This window comes from Lathyrus oleraceus, chromosome 1, assembly GCF_024323335.1.
Source record: "Lathyrus oleraceus cultivar Zhongwan6 chromosome 1, CAAS_Psat_ZW6_1.0, whole genome shotgun sequence".
Classification (NCBI taxonomy): Eukaryota; Viridiplantae; Streptophyta; class Magnoliopsida; order Fabales; family Fabaceae; genus Lathyrus; species Lathyrus oleraceus.
The window spans coordinates 154,300,686-154,321,724 of NC_066579.1; the positions used below are offsets into that span (position 1 = coordinate 154,300,686).

The 21,039-nt window shown below is 37.4% G+C and overlaps 1 protein-coding gene across 1 annotated transcript; it reads left to right on the forward strand.

The window, feature by feature from the left end:
* The first annotated feature begins 14,562 nt into the window (after positions 1-14,562).
* Positions 14,563-17,303, forward strand: LOC127123555 (elongation factor 1-alpha). The gene is made up of 3 exons (NM_001427570.1): positions 14,563-14,750; positions 15,536-16,007; positions 16,107-17,303. The coding sequence occupies exons 2-3, from the start codon at positions 15,546-15,548 to the stop codon at positions 16,986-16,988; spliced, it is 1,344 nt and encodes a 447-aa protein (NP_001414499.1). The 5' UTR covers positions 14,563-14,750; positions 15,536-15,545; the 3' UTR covers positions 16,989-17,303.
* The last annotated feature ends 3,736 nt before the right edge of the window (positions 17,304-21,039 follow it).

Genomic DNA, 21,039 nt, shown 5'->3' on the forward strand with positions numbered 1-21,039 from the left:
TGGGGTGCCTCCCAACTAGCGCTTGTTTAACGTCGGCTAAGCTCGACGGTGCGATGCTCACAGAGGAGCATCGAGCGGCTGAGCACAACTCTCGCGATCCACATGACCGCCGAGATACACTTTCAATCGTTGACCATTCACGGTCCAACTATCTTTCTCGTCCATGTCTTCAATGACAATGGCCCCGTACTCTTTTACTTCTTTCACCCGAAATGGCCCGGACCATTTTGATTTCAACTTCCCAGGAAACAACTTCAACCAGGAGTTGAACAATAGGACCAATTGTCCAGGCACAAATTCTTTGTTACGGATCTTCTTGTCGTGATACTTCTTTGCTTTTTCCTTGTACAACCAACTTGAGTGGTATGCGGCATTGCGCATCTCCTCCAACTCAAGTAGTTGTACTTTCCTTTTGTTACCGGCCAACTCATGTTCAAAATTTAAAAACTTTAGGGCCCACAAGGCCTTGTGCTCCAATTCAACCGGCAAATGGCAAGTTTTACCAAATACCAATTGAAAGGGAGTTAGGCCAATTGGAGCTTTAAAGGCCGTACGGTAGGCCCATAATGCTTCGTCCAATTTTTGGGACCACTCTTTTTTAGAATTAGACACGGTTTTTTCTAGGATTCTCTTAATCTCTCGATTAGAGACCTCCGCTTGCCCGTTAGCCTGAGGGTGGTACGGAGTTGTCACCCTATGCGATACACCATAATGCTTTAGAATTGTTTCCAAAGGTGCATTGCAAAAGTGTGACCCTCCGTCACTTATCAACACTTGGGGGGTCCCAAAACGGGAAAAGATGTTTTTCTTTAAAAATTTTATCACCGTTTTGGCATCCGCCCGAGGTGAGGCAATCGCCTCAACCCACTTAGAGACATAATCAACAGCAACAAGCATGTACTCATTCCCATAAGAGGGTGGGAAAGGTCCTACGAAATCTATGCCCCAACAATCGAACACTTCCACTTCTTGGATATTTTGGAGAGGCATCTCATCTCTCTTACCTATCCCACCGCTTCTTTGGCAGCTGTCACAACTTTGCGCATGGATATGTGCGTCTTTGAAAATAGTTGGCCAATAAAATCCCGATTGAAGAATTTTAGTGGCCGTTCTAACCCCATTATAATGTCCGCCATAAGGCGAGTTGTGACAATGCCAAAGGATGCTCTGGGCTTCATCACCAGTTACGCATCTCCTTAACAGGTTATCGCTACCCAACTTAAACAAGTATGGGTCATCCCAAACATAATACTTCGCATCCGAAAGGAACTTCCTCTTTTGGTTCGAAGTTAGGTCGGCAGGCACAAAACCACTAGCCTTGTGGTTTGCAAAGTCTGCAAACCACGGCCTAACTTGAACCTTAAACAGTTTTTCATCAGGAAATTCTTCCCGGATTTCCTTTTCAGATGCGGTAACCTCGACATTCACTAAGCGGGATAAATGATCCACTACCAAGTTTTCCGACCCCTTCTTGTCTTTGATTTCGACATCGAATTCTTGTAACAAGAGGATCCAACGGATGAGCCTTTGCTTCGAATCCGGCTTGGTTAGCAGATACTTAATCGCCGCGTGGTCGGTATACACAACGACTTTAGACCCTATAAGATAAGACCTAAACTTTTCTAGCGCATACACTATTGCGAGTAGTTCTTTTTCCGTTGTGGCATAATTTATTTGAGCCTCGTTAAGAACCTTACTCGCATAATGTATCGCATGGAAAGTTTTGTCTTTTCTTTGGCCAAGTACCGCTCCAACAGCATAGTCACTCGCGTCACACATTAGTTCAAAATTTTCATTCCAATCGGGGAGCGACTATTATTGGAGCGGTAACCAATTTTTCTTTTAAAACCTCAAAAGCTTGCAAACAATCTTCGGTGAAGAGAAATACCTGGTCTTTGGCGAGCAAATTGCTCAAAGGTTTAGCCACCTTTGAGAAGTCCTTGATGAAGCGCCGGTAGAACCCCGCGTGCCCCAAAAAGCTACGGATGCCCTTCACATTCACCGGAGGGGGTAATTTTTCAATTACTTCAACCTTAGCTCTATCCACTTCAAGCCCCCTTTTAGAGACTTTGTGGCCTAGCACGATCCCCTCGGTCACCATGAAGTGACACTTTTCCCAATTTAGCACCAAATTGGTCTTCACACACCTTTCCAACACCGTCTTCAAATTTGCCAAGCATAGACTAAACGTCCCACCAAATACCGAGAAGTCATCCATGAAGACTTCCATTGTTTTCTCTATCAGATCGACAAAAATGGCTTGGACACATCGTTGGAAGGTCGCTGGTGCATTGCACAGCCCAAAGGGCATTTTTCTGTATGCGAACACTCCAAACGGACACGTGAAAGCCGTCTTCTCATGATCAACCGGGTCAACCGCAATTTGGTTGTACCCGGAGTAGCCGTCCAAAAAACAATAGTATTGTTGGCCTGATAGTCTTTCAAGCATTTGATCCATAAATGGGAGTGGGAAATGGTCCTTACGAGTCGCGGTATTCAACCGTCTATAATCTATACACATTCTCCACCCCGTGGCAACTTTAGTCGGGATCAATTCGTCTTTGTCATTTCGGATTACGGTCATTCCACCCTTCTTCGGAACCACATGCACAGGACTAACCCACGGACTATCCGAGATCGGGTGAATCATTCCCGCATCCAATAGCTTCACCACTTCCTTTCTTACAACCTCCTTCATCGTAGGATTTAAGCGGCGTTGTGGTTGAGCCACCGGCTTAAAATCTTCCTCCATCAAAATCTTGTGCATACAATAGGATGGACTAATTCCTTTTAGATCGGAAAGAGTCCAACCCATAGCTTCTTGATTGGTTTTTAGCACAATGATTAGACGGGCTTCTTCTTCTTTTGTCAAGAGGTTGCTTATGATGACCGGCTTTGCCTCGGTCTCATCTAGAAACACATATTTCAAAGTCGAAGGTAACTCTTTTAATTCAATTGGCGCTTTCTCGTCAATGACCTCCTTCTTCAAGTTTTCTTCCTCTACTTCCCACGGTTGTAGGTCTTCCAAACTATCAAGTTCCTTTAAGCATTCCTCAAGAGCTAGCTCCTCTTCAACAGTGAAAACCTCCAATGAGTCGTCAAGAGCTAACTCCATAGGAGATATCTCATGAATATGCTTTGAAACCTCTATAATAGCGTCTTCGATCACATCGATGCGAAAGCTATCATTTCTATCCTTGGAATGCTTCATCGCCTCGAATAGATCAAATGTGACTTCCTCATTTTGAACCCGCACCTTCATTAAACCGTCATCAACATCTATCATCATTCTTGCGGTCTTCATGAATGGTCGGCCCAATATGAGCGGAGCATCATCATCTTCCTCCATATCAATTATAATAAAATCCACCGGGAAAAAGAATTTGTCGACTTTCACCAACACATCTTGGGCTACGCCATGAGGATGGGTCGTCGACTTATCCGCCAATTGCAATGTCATTCGGATGGACTTAATCTCGATGTTGCCAAGCCTCTTGATAATTGACAAAGGTATAAGATTAATACTCGACCCCAAGTCAATAAGTCCCTTTCCGACATACACGTCACCAATTTTAACCGGCAATGTAACTCTTCCCGGATCAACCTCTTTCTTAGGAAGCGTCCTTTGAATAATGGCACTACAGCTCGCATCAAGGACGATGGTCTCCGGTTCCGTATACCTCCGCTTTTTGGTTAGTATGTCCTTCATGAATTTGGCATACTTTGGCATTTGTTCCAAGGCTTCAGCAAACGGAATGTTGATTTGCAACTGTTTAAAAATATCCATGAACCGGGCGTAATGCCGTTCATTCTCCCTTTTGGAAGGAGCATGAGGATAAGGAAGGTCTTGGATAGGAGTAGCGCTCACTACCTCCTTTCCCTTTGCAATTCTAGCACTTTTCCATCTAGGCTTCTTCACTACCTCCCTTATTACCTCATCACTTTTATTTTCCTCAATCTCCACACCTTTTTCTTTTTCAACTTCACCATTATTTTTATTCTTTTCAACTACTTCCTCATCACTCCACACTCCTATTTCACCATCAACATTTTCCTCCACTATTTCCTCCTCAATTTCTTTCTCTTTCTCTCTTTGTTCACTCTCAACTCTTTTTTCATTCTCACTACCCAACTCCCTCCCACTTCTCGTCATAATCGCCTTACAATGCTCCTTAGGGTTTGTTTGCGTATTAGCCGAAAAAGAAGGACCAGTTTGTTGTTCAGCGAGTTGCTTGGCAAGTTGCCCAACTTGAGTTTCAAGATTTTTTATGGCCGCGTCATTACTCTTTTGATTGGCCATTGACATTTGCATGAATTGCGTCAATGTCTCTTCCAATTTAGAATTGACGACCGGTGGTTGTTGAGATTGATACGGATTTTGGGGAGGGTTTTGACGGCTAGAAGAACCACCCCCATAACCTTGGTTATGATAATAGTTGCTTCTAGGTTGGAACCCTTGGTTCCCTTGGAATTGTTGTTGTTGTTGTTGTTGAGGGTGCGGTTGATAAGGTTGTTGTTGTCTCGGTTGATAGTCCCGTTGATTGGCCATGTAGTTTACTTCGTCAAAACCGGGAGGTGGACAAAATCCGGTGTCATGTTCACCTTTACAAAGTTCACAACAAGCTATTTGTTTAGCTTTTGACGGTTCTCTTAACTCTTTGATTTGTTGCGTTAAGAGTTCCACTTGTTGTGAGATGAGCTTGTTTTGGGCAAGGATGGCATCATTCGTCCCTAACTCAAGCACTCCCGCCTTCTTCGAAGAATTTCCACGACTTTGACTCTGAAGATCATTCAAAGCCATTCGATTGATAATGTTGGTGGCTTCTTCGGCACTTTTTGACATCAACGAGCCACCCGAGGTGGCATCCAACAACGTCTTGCAGTTTGGTTGAAGTCCATTTCTGAAGATATGGATTTGAGTCAATTCATCAAATCCATGCCCTTTACATTTCCTAAGCATGGACTTGAATCTCTCCCACGCTTCATTCAAAGATTCACTGGTTCCTTGAGAAAACACCGAGATGGCCGTCTTTGATTCCATGAATCGGTTATGGAAGAAAAATCTTTCAATGAATTTCTCTTCTAACACGTTCCAGTCTGTCATTACGGCTGGTGTTTGATCGAGATACCAATCCTTTGCTTTACCGAGCAAAGCGTGGGGAAATAATCGTCTGAACAACGGAAGCTCCTGAGCCTGATCCACTCCGGCTGCCAATGCTATCTCATAAAATTTTGTGAGAAAAGCAAATGGGTCTTCATGGTCCATTCCGGTGAATGGACTCCCATATAATAAATTCAGAGTTCCCGTCTTCATCTCAGCTTGCCTTCCTGTTTGGTTGGCAAACTGAGCGGTGTTCCTTGGACTATTGATACATGGAGTAGAAATAGGTGGTGGTGGTTATGGCTCCATGTTTGGTATGAATGGGTGTGGATTTTTGGTTGAAGAACTTTCTCCTTGCTCTTGGCGTTGTCTAGCCTGTTGCCTCCTACGTCTCGTTTTGCTATTGAGCCTCCTTGCGGTTCTCTCGATCTCAGGATCAAAAAGAAGTTCGTCCACAGGGATTTGCCCTCGCATAAAACGTAAGCTGCACACTAAACCAAACAAATTACAAGCACAAGTCAAAAATTCACAAGCTAAAACTTAAACAACCATTGCGATGCTCGCAATATCAATTTACAATCCCCGGCAACGGCGCCATTTTGTTGAAATGTATATTTCGTGTCGGGTTTTTGTTATCGTATCCACAGGGATTGTAAGATATCACCGCCGTTCGATGGTTGTATTAATCGTAGCTCAATGTAACAATAGGGTTTTGGTTTTAATCAAGTTATCTTGCATAAAAAGTAATAAGTTTCGGTAAAAGTTATGGTTTGATTAAATGAGAAATATTGTCAAAGTTAGGTTTCAATGATCACTTTGCATGTATTTGCTCGGTCAACAATCTTATAAACTCCTTTAGATGATAAATCATTTCACAAAGTCCTCTCAATATGTTTCTCTCGAACACATATTGTGAGTTTTGCCATTTTGATCCATTGTTTCTCTCGAACACAATCTATCAAAATGACAACTTTTGGTTCAACCTTATGGTGAACAAAATCATTCGTTACTATCTCTAGCTAACAAACAAGTTTGGATGAAAACCTAGGTCAAGAGTCGGTAAACATCTCTCGATCATAAACCAACACAAAGAGTTGTAAATAGAAACAAAGTTTTCATCATATATTTACCGTTAAAGAGTTTACATATGAGGATCCTTACATTTACACACAAAGCTAGTAATCACCTACATCTAACCTTGACAAATGGATGACTTAGCTACTCATTTTCATGGTAGCTTGGTCGGCAAGTAAGGAAAGAAGGTTGATCAACATCCAAGTCGGATAATCGAAGTTGGATGGGAATCCACCTTCTTTTTGTAGAAGATGGTTCTAAGATGAAGAGAAATGAAAACTAGGGCATAAAGATCCCAAGAACAATGCTGCAAAAATATCTAGAAGAAAGTACAAAAGTGGAAAAAGTTGGTAAAAATGAGGTATGGTGCTCAAAAGTGGCACCTGCTACTTATAGACCTCAGCAGGTCTGTCATGCTCGCTAGGCGAGCAGAATGGCTCGCCTAGCGAGGGTCTAAAATGGGCACAAAAGGCCCCTGCGCCCAGAGAAAACAGGGCCTGCTGAACTGTGATGTTCGCCTAGCGAACATACCTTCGCCTAGCGAAGGACACGCTTCAACCTTCGCCCCAGCGAGGTTGAGAGGTTTTGCTACTGGAATGCTCGCTGGGGACTCGCTAGAGCTTCGCCTAGCGAGTGAGTGCTAGCTGCGTTTTTCACCAAAACAGAATGAACTCGCTACCACCTTCGCCTTCAGCTCGCCTAGCGAATTAATTTGACAATTTACTGGAGCTGTTCGCCTGGAACTCGCCTAGCGAACCAATGCTTCGCCACAGCCTCGCCTAGCGAGCAGGCTGATGAAATGCTTGTATTCTTTGGTTCCTTTGCCAATTTTCTTGTGTCTTCATTTTCAATTAGTTCATGTCTTTCCTGCACAATAACACACAACTCAAAGGCACCAAGCTTGTTTATCAATGTAATGCATTCCATGTAAAACAAATGTGGTTTTGACAGTTTTAGCAAGGAAAAAGAGTGAAAGATGCCCACATGTGATAGCTCTAATAAGCACTTTTGGGCATCTAACACCAAGCCAGGAAGGAAATTCACTAAAATAGAATTAGTTCAAAGACTCTCCGTACAATTCAACAAGTTACAGTCTTTCTCACCTAATCTCTACCCGTGCAATTTCTACCTAAGCACTCTTAGATATCAGAACCCACTCACTTCCCTACAATCACACATGTGATCTTAAACAACAATCCCTTGAGAAAAGAAAATGCTTTTCAATTACACACTCTTGATTTTACTTCACAGTTTCAATCAAGAAGACACACTATTGATCTTGCTTCACAGCTTTGATCAAAAAGACACACACTCTTGCTTAATAGCTTTAGAGTGACAAATTACAACCACAAATCAGTCCAATTCAATCATCAATGGATGACTTGAATGGCTTACAAGTCTCACGACTAAACAAACATAAACCCTAGCTCTCTCTCTATATTTCGCTCAGTATTGGTTGTGTGTTCAAACAGGTTTTCTAAGTCCCTTTTTATAGAAGCATCCAGCTGGGCTTGGACATCTTGAAAACCCTAAATCTATTTTCCAATCAAATCTTTTTATAACAGCTGGTTAGATCTCCTTGGAAAATAAGTAAATCTGGTTGTAATCCATGATAGAATGCGCCAGCTAATCAGATCTTCAATCATATAAAGATTGCCATTAATTGTGCAATCACAAAACACCAGACATTCACACTGAATGTTCTGTGTACAGGATGTCATGACATCGGGTCTGACATCCTGGAAAAATCCTGCATAATCCAATAATTCCTTTTACAACTTCCAGCAGGTACAACCAAATCAGATGTCATGACCTTGTGTATGACATCTTGAAACAATCCTGCATGAACATGTCTTTCATTTAAGCTCCAGCAGGTACATCCAATATCAGAAGCCATGGCATTGTATATGGCATTCTGAAACAATCCTGCATGAACATGTTCTTGAACTCCAGCAGGTACATAGGATATCTCATGTTAAGACATCACACATAACATCTTGTGAACATTCTTTGTTTTACCAAAATTGCAGCCAACACTTAGAATCAACACCTACAACCTTTGACCTTGTCCCTCTAAGAACCATCACACATTCTCCTCAATTACCTCTCTTCAACCTCCAAACTGAAGGAGAATTGCGGTCCAAAACGCAGCGGAAATTAAAATTTTCTCCTTTAGAGATCCTTACGAATGGTCATGATCAGTGATAGAATATTTACCTCTTGTGACGATTGAAACCTTTGGTGCAGATCTCTTGTGACAATCAAAACCTTTGATGCAGATCCACGGAGCGATCACGAACGTTGAACGATGACAACGTCTCTACTCAGTCCACACGAACGGGTTCCTTCAATCTCAGTGCTAGCTGGTACGAGTGAAGGCTTTGAGTGAGAGATAGAGAGTGAGAAAACGAAAATAATGCAACCGCCATGAATGCTTCTGCACAAGGGTTCTATTTATAGAACCACTTGTGTGGGCTTCAAGCTAAAAAGCCCACTTAAGTGTATTTTGGCCCATATCTTATAATATGCCCAAAATCACTTAAGCCCATGGTACCTTACCATATTTCGCATTCTACTCAAGTACACAGTACCTTACGATGTTCTATAGTTCACTTAAGGGCACCGTACCTTACGGTATTCCTTAGTTACTCTATCTCTCGTCAATCCGTCCTTTGTGTGTGACCCTGTAGGTTTTCGTGACGTTGGCAATTATATTAAATCACGCATTTAACATAATAAACAGTGAGCGGTATCTAGCAACACATCACTGCTACCCAAGACACGAAAATGTCAAGTGATCTGACAATTCCTTCTGTGATAATACTTATGTGTATAATTACCCTTTTGCCCTTATGTCTATATTGAACACAAGGCATAGACCGTGTCATCCTTGTCCAGTTCAATATTGGGCCCATAGACATTTATCCTGTTATGCAGGATGGGCAAATTCCATTTAGGTCACTCATGTCCCTCAGCATGCTTCGTGGAGTACCCATCAACTGTCTTTATGGTTATCCAGTTACGGACAATGTTGGATCAGCAATAAAGCACTCGACTCTACATCTAGGATCCATAGTGGTTTCAGGTCGAAGAGTGGAATACACTATTATCACCATGAGAATAACTTATGACACTTTGCATAACTTTCTATATAGTATTCTCATAGCGGGTCAATCCGGTATAAATATTACTCCTAATATTCATACCTATGTTTAAGACTTGATAACTCTTTATCCATGATCCATGAGATGTGATCATCAGTCTACAAACATAATAGTCTTAATGCTTTAATGTTATCCCACTTCACACTAAAGCTCGACTACGGATACTTTAAGAATAGTATCCTTATGTTTAATGTGTTCTCATGATTAAGTCACACTTAATACATTAAACGGACTATCTATTCCAGGGACTTTATTAATCAACCATAATAAAGAAAATGCCTTTTATTATTAATAAATAATTCGATACAAGTACCAAAAAGTATTGGCCTCTAGGGCTTACACCAACACAAACAACCTCCATCCCACACTCTGAAGCACTCTTGTTCAATGAACCCTTGTCACCAACCCTCTCCACCACCCACAACTCCCCTCCTTAATATGACCTCACCACAGAATCTAAACACTTTGGTTTAGATTATCCCGACCCAACCTCCCCAAACCTTGGAGGTTTTCAAGCCACAACTGATTCGGAAAGAACTCCTTCTGTACTAGCAGACCAACTAATTCCTGAACCTTCTGAACCTAAACTCACCCTACCCACCTTTGATGAGGCATTAGCCAAATTCTTGGAAGTTCAACTTCTAGGTTCAAGAAGCTCTCTGATGAATCCAGTACCAATGAGAATCCTTATGAAGTAAGGACTAACTAGAACAGATTCATCAGATGGATGACATCTGAGATCTTTAAGGTGAAAGGCCTCTCTGAACAAGTCAAAAATGACTTCATCAGAAGCGATGAGGAAAGGATAAAAGCTAGGTTGGCGAATGAAGCGATAGAAAAGGCTGAAAGGAAAGAAGTTGAGAAAGCTGCCAATGAGGCTACTGAGAAAGCAGTTGCAGAAGCTGCTGCCAAAGAGAAAACTGAGCAAGAAGCAGAAGCAAAAATGGTCGCAGAAGCTCCTTAAAAGGCTGCATATGAGAAAGTTGTTGAGGTTGCTTAGACTCGGGGAGAGTCATCAACAACTGATCTTGCCCCTCTGGTAATCAGAACTTTGGAATAGTTATTGAAGGAACATCAACTGGTCAGAGCCAGAATCGACAAACAAGATCATGTCAACACCAGCATTCAGAACCTACTAGTTGAGCTACTTCAGAGGATGCCTCCTCCACCTAAACCTTAGACACTTTAGGATTTCTCTTTAATATTTTCTAAGTTTTTTTTAGTTCTAAGGCTTAGTTTCTGATCTTTTCTTGTTGTACTCTCTGAAGTTTTTTTCTAATCAATGAAATTATGGCTTATTTACTTTTTGAGTCTGAAAAAAAAGGGGAGAATTAGATAGAAGTCTTTTGATGAATTATTTTACCTAAATCTCATAAATGTACTACTTACATTCTGACATAAAATTATTGCATAGTTCTAAGTCATTTTCCAGGACCTATCTGAACCAAGGGAAACTGAATTTTCATCTGAGAAACTACTAAATCAAGTCAAGTAACCTAAGAAGATCTGGTAAGAAGTTCTCTACCCCGGAAACCCATATCTGATACTAAACATCTTTAAATTTTTTGAAGTATCAGACTTAGGGGGAGATTGCTAATCTCAGAGGGAATCACTTTTCTATCTAACTCTGATCATTTTCAGTTTAGTATCTCTTAAAGTACTTATTGTTTCATCAAAATCCTAAGTTTTGTCATCATCAAGAAGGGGGAGATTGTTAGAACAAGATTTTGATTCTGCATTGTATCTCTAAGTTTTGATGATAACAAAGAATGAAGAAATTTGGTACCCTAACAGTTTTCTTAAGTATGCAGGATTCTAAGTTGAAATGAATCTAATAAGTCACCTTCTTATTCTTAAGAAACAAATATTTGGCATCTGAAGTAGTCCATAAGCGCTGACCCAACGCAAAGAGAAATCACATCTGACTCTGAACAGAATGCATCTGACGAGCAATCACCTGAAGAATCTGATTCTGAAGTTCAAGCTCTAATGATCTGATTCTGAGAACTCTATATAAAGACTCTGCAAGAGATATCTGAAGACTTTAACTCTGAAGACTCTGATCATGCTCACCTCACTCTGACATATGCTCAGAAACACGCCATCAGATGTCACCTGGTTAGAAACTTAAGTTGGAAGCATTCAAATTATAGTACAATCCTTTTAAGGAAATAATTGATTATGCTCCTAGTCTGTTATGAAAAGGACAAGGAATTTACTACATTTATCTCCCACAGCTGGCACGGAATCCTTATTGATTTCCCCCCAACGGTATCATCTCAAGTGCTATATAAGGGTCTCTTCACAACTTGCTAAAATATACAACTTTGATACAACAACTTCATCATACAACTTTTCACCACTCTTACGAAGAACAACTCACGCTCTGCATACACTGATTAATTCTTCACCATTATTATTGTAAGAAAAATTTTCCATACAAGAGCTGCTGCTCAATATTGTGTGGTTATATTTCACTGTGCTTAAATTGTGCCTCTACTGCTTATCTAGAAGCATCAAACAAAGCACCTTGTAATTCTTGTAACCGTTTTTGATTCCTCAAGTGACTTGTTTAGGTCTATAGACTTGAGAGGGCTAAGAGGTTGTTGAACCCTTAGACGAACTTCATAATCTATTGAGATTAGTGGATTAAGTCCTTGTTGAAGGAGAAATCACCTTGGCCGGGTGGACTGGAGTAACTTTGATTTTCAAGCGAACCAGGATAAATTATTTGTGTTGTTATTATTTCTTATTTGGGTGTGTTGTTGCGAAAATATTTTAATTCCTGTGAAAACAATTCAAATCCCCCTTCTTATTTTTCTCCACCTTCAAGAATGACAACACCATCCTTTAACGTTCTTTGTAATTTTGTATGAGATTTGTCATTGTCTTTACGTGATTCTTGGGCATGTCAAAAGAATTTTTTGTAGCAAATATAATTACTTTTAATAATGACAATAGATTCTCTATTATATATTTTACTTGTTTCTTTTCCATCATCCTAAGGCCTTGTAATTTTAAAATGGATCCGAAGAAGTTCTGATATATGACCAAAAGGAGTTTAATCCAAAGAAAACTCCAAACCCCCAACTTTAAGAGGTTTAAGTTCTTTTTCTAAAAGTAAACGAAGCATGTATCAACCTCATGGCCAAGAATGCAACCCCTTTTAACCTTCAAATTAAGTTCACCAAAACTTGTAATCCAAATAGCTCATGACATAATGTAAATGGGCTTACATATTGCCTAATGTAATAATGCAATAGTCAATGTTTTGGGATGGAGAAGACATGTAAATCATAGTTTTATTAATGCAATTCAAATAAAACCCCCATCTGACTTAAAGTGTGACTAAGCGTAAACTAAGAAATTAGAGTTTTACCCATAGCCCCAAGTCCAAAAAATGACTTTGGATGACATGGCCAAAGGCCAAATGGCTCAACCAAAGTGCACATGCAAGCGACTTTAATATTAGAAGTAAGCAAAACTGAATGGTCGTATTTGAAGTACAAGAATATGCAGTGCAATATGTGAGACTAAATTTGAGGAAAAGAAAGCAAGAAGTAGAACAAAATTGGGGTATGACAATTGTCTGTTATACTACTTTATTCATATCTAAAATGGATCCAATTAAGTACATATTCAAAAAAACTGCTGTCACTGGAAGAATAGATCGTTGGGAAATGGTATTGACTGAGTATGATATCCAATATGTTACCCAGAAGGCCATCAAAGGAAGCGTGTTAACATATCATCTTGCTCACCAACCTTTGGAAGAATATCAATCAATGTCGTTTGACTTCTCTGATGAGGATGTAATACTTGTAAAAGACTATGAAATTCCAGGCCCATATAAGGGACCTGAACCAAGGGCTCGATGGAAGCCCGTGTTCGATGGTGCCTCAAATGCAATAGGGCATGAAATTGTTGTCGTCTTGATCAAAAGAATATGCTTCTTAAAATTGAAACAAGATGTTTATAGCTTAAGACTAATGATTTAAAGCTTCAAAAAGAATATGTTTCAAAATCTAAGTAAGATCATCATTCCATTCCTTAGGTACATGCTTGACTTGGATCCAATCTAGCACCTTGCACCAGATAAACCTCAATTCAAGTACATCCAAAAACACAAGTGATTGATGTCTCAATCTCAGGACATGACCAACATTTGTCTGTCAGACATTCCAAACACCTGTAGTCTAGCCTTTATGCTTGCCATGACACACAAGCCATAAGATCATCTGCGATCTAAGCCTAACTTTGTTGCCATAGAATAATTTCCTCCAATTGACTTTAGGTTCCTCATCTCTCAAGGCCAAGTACATGACTTTCGTGGTGAATTTTCTCCTATGCATCATTTGCTCCCAACACTGCAAATTTTCAATACTCTCCCTCAACTGCAGAATGACTTTCATTATCCAAAAGTAACTAGTTTTGGTCTTCACATCCATCAAGGTGTTATGTTTAATGTAATAGGTGGAAATTCATTTCATCCATAAGTTATCGGATTTTCCATAGAGGTTCCAAAGCAGCTTCAACATAGTAGCCTCCGTTCCATTTCTCCAACTCAATGATTCTCATCCCACCTTGGATCTTAGGTCTGCACACATTCTTCCACGCAACAGAGCTCTTCCTGCTAATCTTAACACTTCCAATCTACATGAAAGACATGCATATACTCTCAATTTTATGGATCACATGTTTAGGGAAAAGAAAGCATTACATCTAGTAATTAGAGATGACAAAAGTCACACTATTGATTAGCTGGATTCTCTATGCATATCTCAACAACTTAGTACTCCAATGTTTGATTCTTCCTACAATCTTATCAACAAGATTCATGTAATGATGAATGACCAACTTTTTGCTAGTCAAAGGCACCCATAAATATCCGAAAGGTAACAAAAGTAGTCAAATTTTTGATGCACTACTTTATGATGTTATCTACTCCACCAAAATAAATTTTACATTTATTTGGATTCATCTTAAGGTCAGAGACAGAAAACGGATGAACGTATTCATCATAAATTCAATAGATCTAAGATCCACTAACAAACTTACCGCAAATTATTTCTATTGTTATTTCTATCGGATCACTAACATAATAAAGTATATTTATTTACCAAGACAAGATGGAATTAAACAAATTTTAGATAGCAAGTATATTAGATATTTTTGGGCATTTAATTTGGGCCTTGGTCGAACAAGAACCCAAACTATGCTGTCAATTTAGCAAACCTCAACAAAACGACGTCGTTCCAATCTTCAATTTCATCCTTACCTAAAACCTAACTATAAAAATACTGAAACCCTAACATTTATCACTCTCTCAAAACTTGTTCTCGATTGCTCAGTCTCTCTCTGCGGCTGAGGATTCCGAACGAGTGACATACTTCAATTTCGTTTCTGCTAAGGTAACATCCTTCAACTTCTGTCTCTCTGATTCGATCTATGCTCTAAGATTCTTATTTGCTGTCGTATACTATGACTCTGTTAGATGATTTTGTTCGGTTGTTTTATTTTATTTCATTGAATTTGTAAACTTTCTTGTGTATGTTCGGTGATGCTTTAATCAGTTGCATGCTTTACTTGTGAAAAGTTTTGATCTGAGTCCTGTTTATGATTTATCATAGTTGGATCTAGTTGATATGTTTTAATCTCTTAAACATTGTAGACTGAATGTTGTTTCTTATGTATTTATTAGTTTCTCTATTTAATTGATAATTGGGGTTTTCTGATAATTGAATTTGTTTTGTTGCTCTGCTAAGGATTTTGGTTCATCTGTTAGAATGGATCTTATTTGGTTAAGCTGATTTTGAACATGATGCTGTTTGCTGTTAACTGTTAATTATCAAAGTTGGGTTTTTATGATCTGAATGGTGCTTTTAGCTGTTTATCTGATCTTGAGCTTGTTGTTGTTTACTGTTTGTCTGATTTTGATAGTGATTTAGCTTGTTGTTTTTCTGTCTTTATTAATCATTGCTTTGTTGTTAACATGAATTATGAGAACTTACTTTTGGAACTTTTTTGATTTTGCTGTTCAGTTATTATTTTATACTTGTTTTTGATGTTCATCTGATTTTGAACTTGATCTATTGTTATTTTTTCTGGGACTAACTATTATTGTTATTTTGTTTATGCTGTTCAGTCATTATTATTTTATATTAGATCTGACATGTGAAGCTTCTGTGAATTGCAGTTAAGACATCATGGGTAAGGAAAAGGTTCACATTAACATTGTTGTCATTGGACATGTCGACTCTGGAAAATCAACCACGACTGGTCACTTGATCTACAAGCTTGGAGGTATTGACAAGCGTGTGATCGAGAGGTTTGAGAAGGAAGCTGCTGAAATGAACAAGCGTTCATTCAAGTATGCCTGGGTGCTTGACAAGCTTAAGGCCGAGCGTGAAAGAGGAATTACCATTGATATTGCCTTGTGGAAATTTGAAACCACCAAGTACTACTGCACTGTCATTGATGCTCCTGGACATCGTGACTTTATCAAGAACATGATTACTGGAACCTCCCAGGCTGATTGTGCTGTCCTTATTATTGATTCCACCACTGGTGGTTTTGAAGCCGGTATCTCTAAGGATGGGCAGACCCGTGAACATGCACTACTTGCCTTTACTCTTGGTGTGAAGCAGATGATTTGTTGTTGTAACAAGGTAATTTTCTATCTATTCTGTTTTTTGTACGTTCAATATTATCATTTGTTGATTTAAGTTTGCAGATTCTGACTTTGGTTTCAATTTTTTTTGTTTCAGATGGATGCTACCACTCCTAAGTACTCCAAGGGCAGGTATGAGGAAATCGTGAAGGAAGTTTCTTCCTACTTGAAGAAGGTTGGTTACAACCCAGACAAAATTCCCTTCGTTCCCATCTCTGGTTTTGAGGGAGACAACATGATTGAGAGGTCCACCAACCTTGACTGGTACAAGGGACCAACTCTACTTGATGCTCTTGACAACATCAATGAGCCAAAGAGACCCTCAGACAAGCCCCTCAGGCTTCCATTGCAAGATGTTTACAAGATTGGTGGTATTGGAACTGTGCCAGTGGGACGTGTTGAAACTGGTGTTGTGAAGCCCGGTATGCTTGTGACTTTTGCTCCTACTGGTTTGACAACTGAGGTTAAGTCCGTTGAGATGCACCACGAGGCTCTCACCGAGGCTCTTCCAGGAGACAATGTCGGATTCAATGTTAAGAATGTTGCAGTGAAGGATCTCAAGCGTGGTTTTGTTGCATCCAACTCCAAGGATGACCCTGCCAAGGAAGCTGCCAACTTCACATCCCAGGTCATCATCATGAACCACCCTGGACAGATTGGAAATGGTTATGCACCAGTGCTCGATTGCCACACCTCTCACATTGCTGTGAAGTTTGCTGAACTTATCACCAAGATTGACAGGCGATCTGGTAAGGAGATTGAGAAGGAGCCCAAGTTTTTGAAGAATGGTGATGCCGGTATGGTTAAGATGATTCCAACCAAGCCCATGGTGGTGGAAACTTTTGCTGAGTATCCTCCTCTTGGACGTTTTGCTGTGAGGGACATGAGACAAACTGTTGCTGTCGGAGTCATCAAGAGTGTGGAGAAGAAGGACCCAACTGGAGCCAAGGTCACCAAAGCTGCAGCCAAGAAGAAGTGATTTCACTCCATGGTTGCTTCTGCACAAGTTGTTCCTTTATAGTAGTTTATCTTTCCAGTTTAATTTTGAAGTTTTTGCCTGTTTCATTAAACTAAACTTACAAAACTGGGTTCTTGATCGGCGGTGGTCAATTTTCCATTTTGTGATTTTCCTGTTACTGTTTTTATGGTGTTAATTTATGTTTGAGAAGTACATTTTGTTGCCGAGGGATGTTTAAATTGTATTAATTTAGACATTTTTGTCTACCCTTTGTCATGTAATGTTATGATTATGATTCATAATACTTATATATGTCTTTGTTGTTTGACTGATCAGGTTATTGAACTTGCATGATTAGTGTCTGCAGCAGGTAGTGCCTGGAAAATTAATTGTGCTCATGACTGAACAATTAAAAATTATTTCCACTAAAAATTATAGCTGTACTCTTTCAGTACTCTTCTTTCAACAATTATATGGAATAGTTAATCGACTAGGCTAAATCTTTTGGAGCTTGTTGTTTATAAAGTTTGAAGAAAAGAATAGTGAGATGAGTATGATAAAGTCTTCAATCTTCATCTAAGTCTTCAATCTTCAACTAAATTCAGCAATTTGTTGCACTGGAAAATAGAATTTGCAGCTTTTATAAATGTTCCACAATGGAACTCTTGAAGGCAAATAGGATGGACACAGTCTCGTAGATATAAAAGGAGAGATGCCATAATACTTCAACACCGTTTTCATTTTATTGAAAAAATTATAAGACTTTAGACTAGGTTGGTTTTGTAAATTCTTTTTATTACTATGGTTGTCTGCTTTTTTAAAGATTTACACATGTGAAAAATATAAATTATATGTTTTTTTATAATTTTGTTCAGTGTATTCAAGAAAAAGAATTTAATTGATATAGTATTGTGTAGAATTTTTACTGTTAATCATAACTATAAATTTTTTATACCATATATTTATAATTTATTATAATTATTTTTCTAAAAATAATATTTAATTAACGGGTTCCACAATAATAAACAAACCACATCTCAATTTATCCCACAATATTCTTTTTAAAATTATGTTTTATCTAATTTATCATTATCTTTTTAAATAGTGTTTTTTTTATAAAATTTTCTAGATTGTGTTTTTTGATAAATTTTTCTATATTTTGTGTTTTTTTTTACTAATTTACTCCAAAGAAGATAATTTATAAGTCTTCTCATGTTCAAACCATCTAAATACATTCTCCACCATATATTTTCTTTATAGGTTTTACACCAATACTCTATAATATTATCATTTCTTATCTCGTCCAATCTTATCTTATTTTCAATATAGCATTCTCATATCTACTACATCTATCTTATTCTCGCATTGATTCATAATCATTCAACATTTTTGTTCTGTGCTACATCACAAATCTTATTATTATTCGATAAAGTTTTCTCTTCAACTTAAGTGGTATTTTGTGTTACACATCTTTTGAGACCATATTTCAATCACCCAACATGAATTCAATAATTTGCATCCATCTTATTTGATTCTTCAAATATAATTATATAATTTTCAAAAAGAATCCATCTCAATATTATCCCCTTCAAAAGTTAGCATTACTATACATAACCAATCTCAAATTCGAACAAAATAAAAAAATTATTTTAGATAGTTAACGACCACATAAAACTGTCAAATCCTATAAATCAATTATATTAATAAATTAATATGACATGAATCAATTACGTTAATGAAATCCATAATAAAAAAATTAATTCTTGTAAATATAATTTTTATTTTAAAATAGATTTTATTTGTTAAATCCATGAAATATTTCTATCAAGGACATGTCACATGTATAATGTATATTGATTAATGGATGTTAGGTATTCGCCTTTTACGGTACTATTTGACCTTCTATATCATACCATGTGCGCATATTCCTTTTCATTGAATAAAATATAAATGAAAAAACGAAATTATATTTTTAGTTGCATATTTTATCTTTCTAACTAAAATAGTTATTTTTTAAAAAAGAAAATTAGTCTCTTAATTGTCTTATTAGTACAATTTTAGTTTCGATGATCAGATTTCCAGCCTGAGGACAAATTTTTCCCTTCTATAGACGATTATTTTACTGCCCAATTTTTGAATTAAGAATAGATACTAAGGATAGATACAATTTTTGTGTGTCAAAATTTACCTTTTTTTTTTGATAAAGTTTGTTTTTTCTTATTAAAAATTAGTAAAGGACCCGTCCGTTCGTACGGGTCGCGCAAGTACAATAATTTATTTTAAAAAAATTTAAATATAATATATTTTTTTGTTTATATATATATATATATATATATATATATATATATATATATATATATATATATATATATATATATATATATATATATATATATATATATATATATATATATATATATATGGTTGGATCAATGTACACAAATTTATTGCATAAGAGTTTTTTTTAATGTAATGGATATTAAATGATCAATAAATGGATTTAAAAAATTTTCACAAATAACTTTTTCAGTTTGAGACATAATAAAGTAAAACATTATTAATTTATAATAATATAATTTGCTTAATTTTTTTTTATACTATATTAATGAAATAAACATTGCAATACATAAGATGGCTGGTAAATTAAAAAGCTTGATTTTATATAAATAGATAGATAATTAAAACTACAATAAACTAATTTCAATTACATTTTATCTACATTATTAAAAATTCTGGTCAACCTTCATTATTATTATTTATTTAATTTAGTTGAAAATACTTGTCAATGAATATGGTGAGATTGAGCTGTTCATTGAGCATGTTTAGTAGTGCTGCCAACAATTCTGTTTGGAAGTTTTATTATGATTATAAGTTATACTAATCTATTATAAATCATGTCTATTGATTGTTTTTTCATTGTTCACGTGATGTTTGTTCATGTGGCCAGCTCGTTCTTGTTGGGATAATTTGCAATGAGAAGGTTTTGAATGTCAATAAAGGGAGATAAGAGAATAACAACACTTATGCAAGTAAATTGTTGGAAGCATATATTGATCGAGTGATAACCAAGTGAATTACATGTGCGACTTATATACAATTAGAAAGCCATCAATCCTAACTAACTGCATATTCCTATACTTTTTTCAAAAAACTGAATAAAAGTAAACTCCTATTAAGGATAAATTACATACATAATACTCCTCATAACTCATATTTGTTATCATTCTAAGGCAACCAAACCTTATATTCTTCAATGATTTAATGAATATGTCTGTGAGTTAGTAATTCAGTTTTGCAGTACTCGACCTCTAACTTCTTCTTGTTTACTTGATCTCTTAAGAAGTGATATTTTTTCTCGATATATTTGATCTTATCATAACTTAATGAATGATTAGTCAAATTAATTGTTGATTTGTTATCGGCCAATAACTTGATCTTCAATGCTTTAGTGATTTTTAATTTTTCCAATAACATTTTCATCCAAAATGCTTAACAAAGGGCAATATGAAGTTGTGACATATTTTACTTCACATAATGATATATCCATTATTCCTTAATTCTTAAAGTTCAATGAGATTGAAGCTGCTCCAATCATGAAAATGTATCATACTGTGTGGTTATATGTGCATTCAGGTAATGTTGTCAAATGTTTTTGATGAGGACAACTGTCAAATGGTTGTGTTTTGGGCAGACTCGAAAGGCCCCAAACGAACTAATCTTACAACATCGTCTCGACATGCATTCTAATAAAGGTCATGGTCCATCACAAATCTTCCCAATGAATGAAGATGATTATTTCTACGATCTTAAGAGATATCAACCGTAAAGCATGTCCAACGATCATCCGTAAAGAACTACGAGTAATAACAGGTTCGTCATTTCTTCACTCTATATAAAGTAAGCGCAAAATCAAGGTAATATTTTTTATACAATTTTCATCCGTTCTTCTTCTTCTTATTCTTCTTCTTCTTCATATACTGACTTGAATGTTAAAGTGCTAACCTTGTAGGTACCCCCACTCCACCCGATCAGAGGCTGCGATCCACCATCACCTCTATTTAAGCTTCTCATT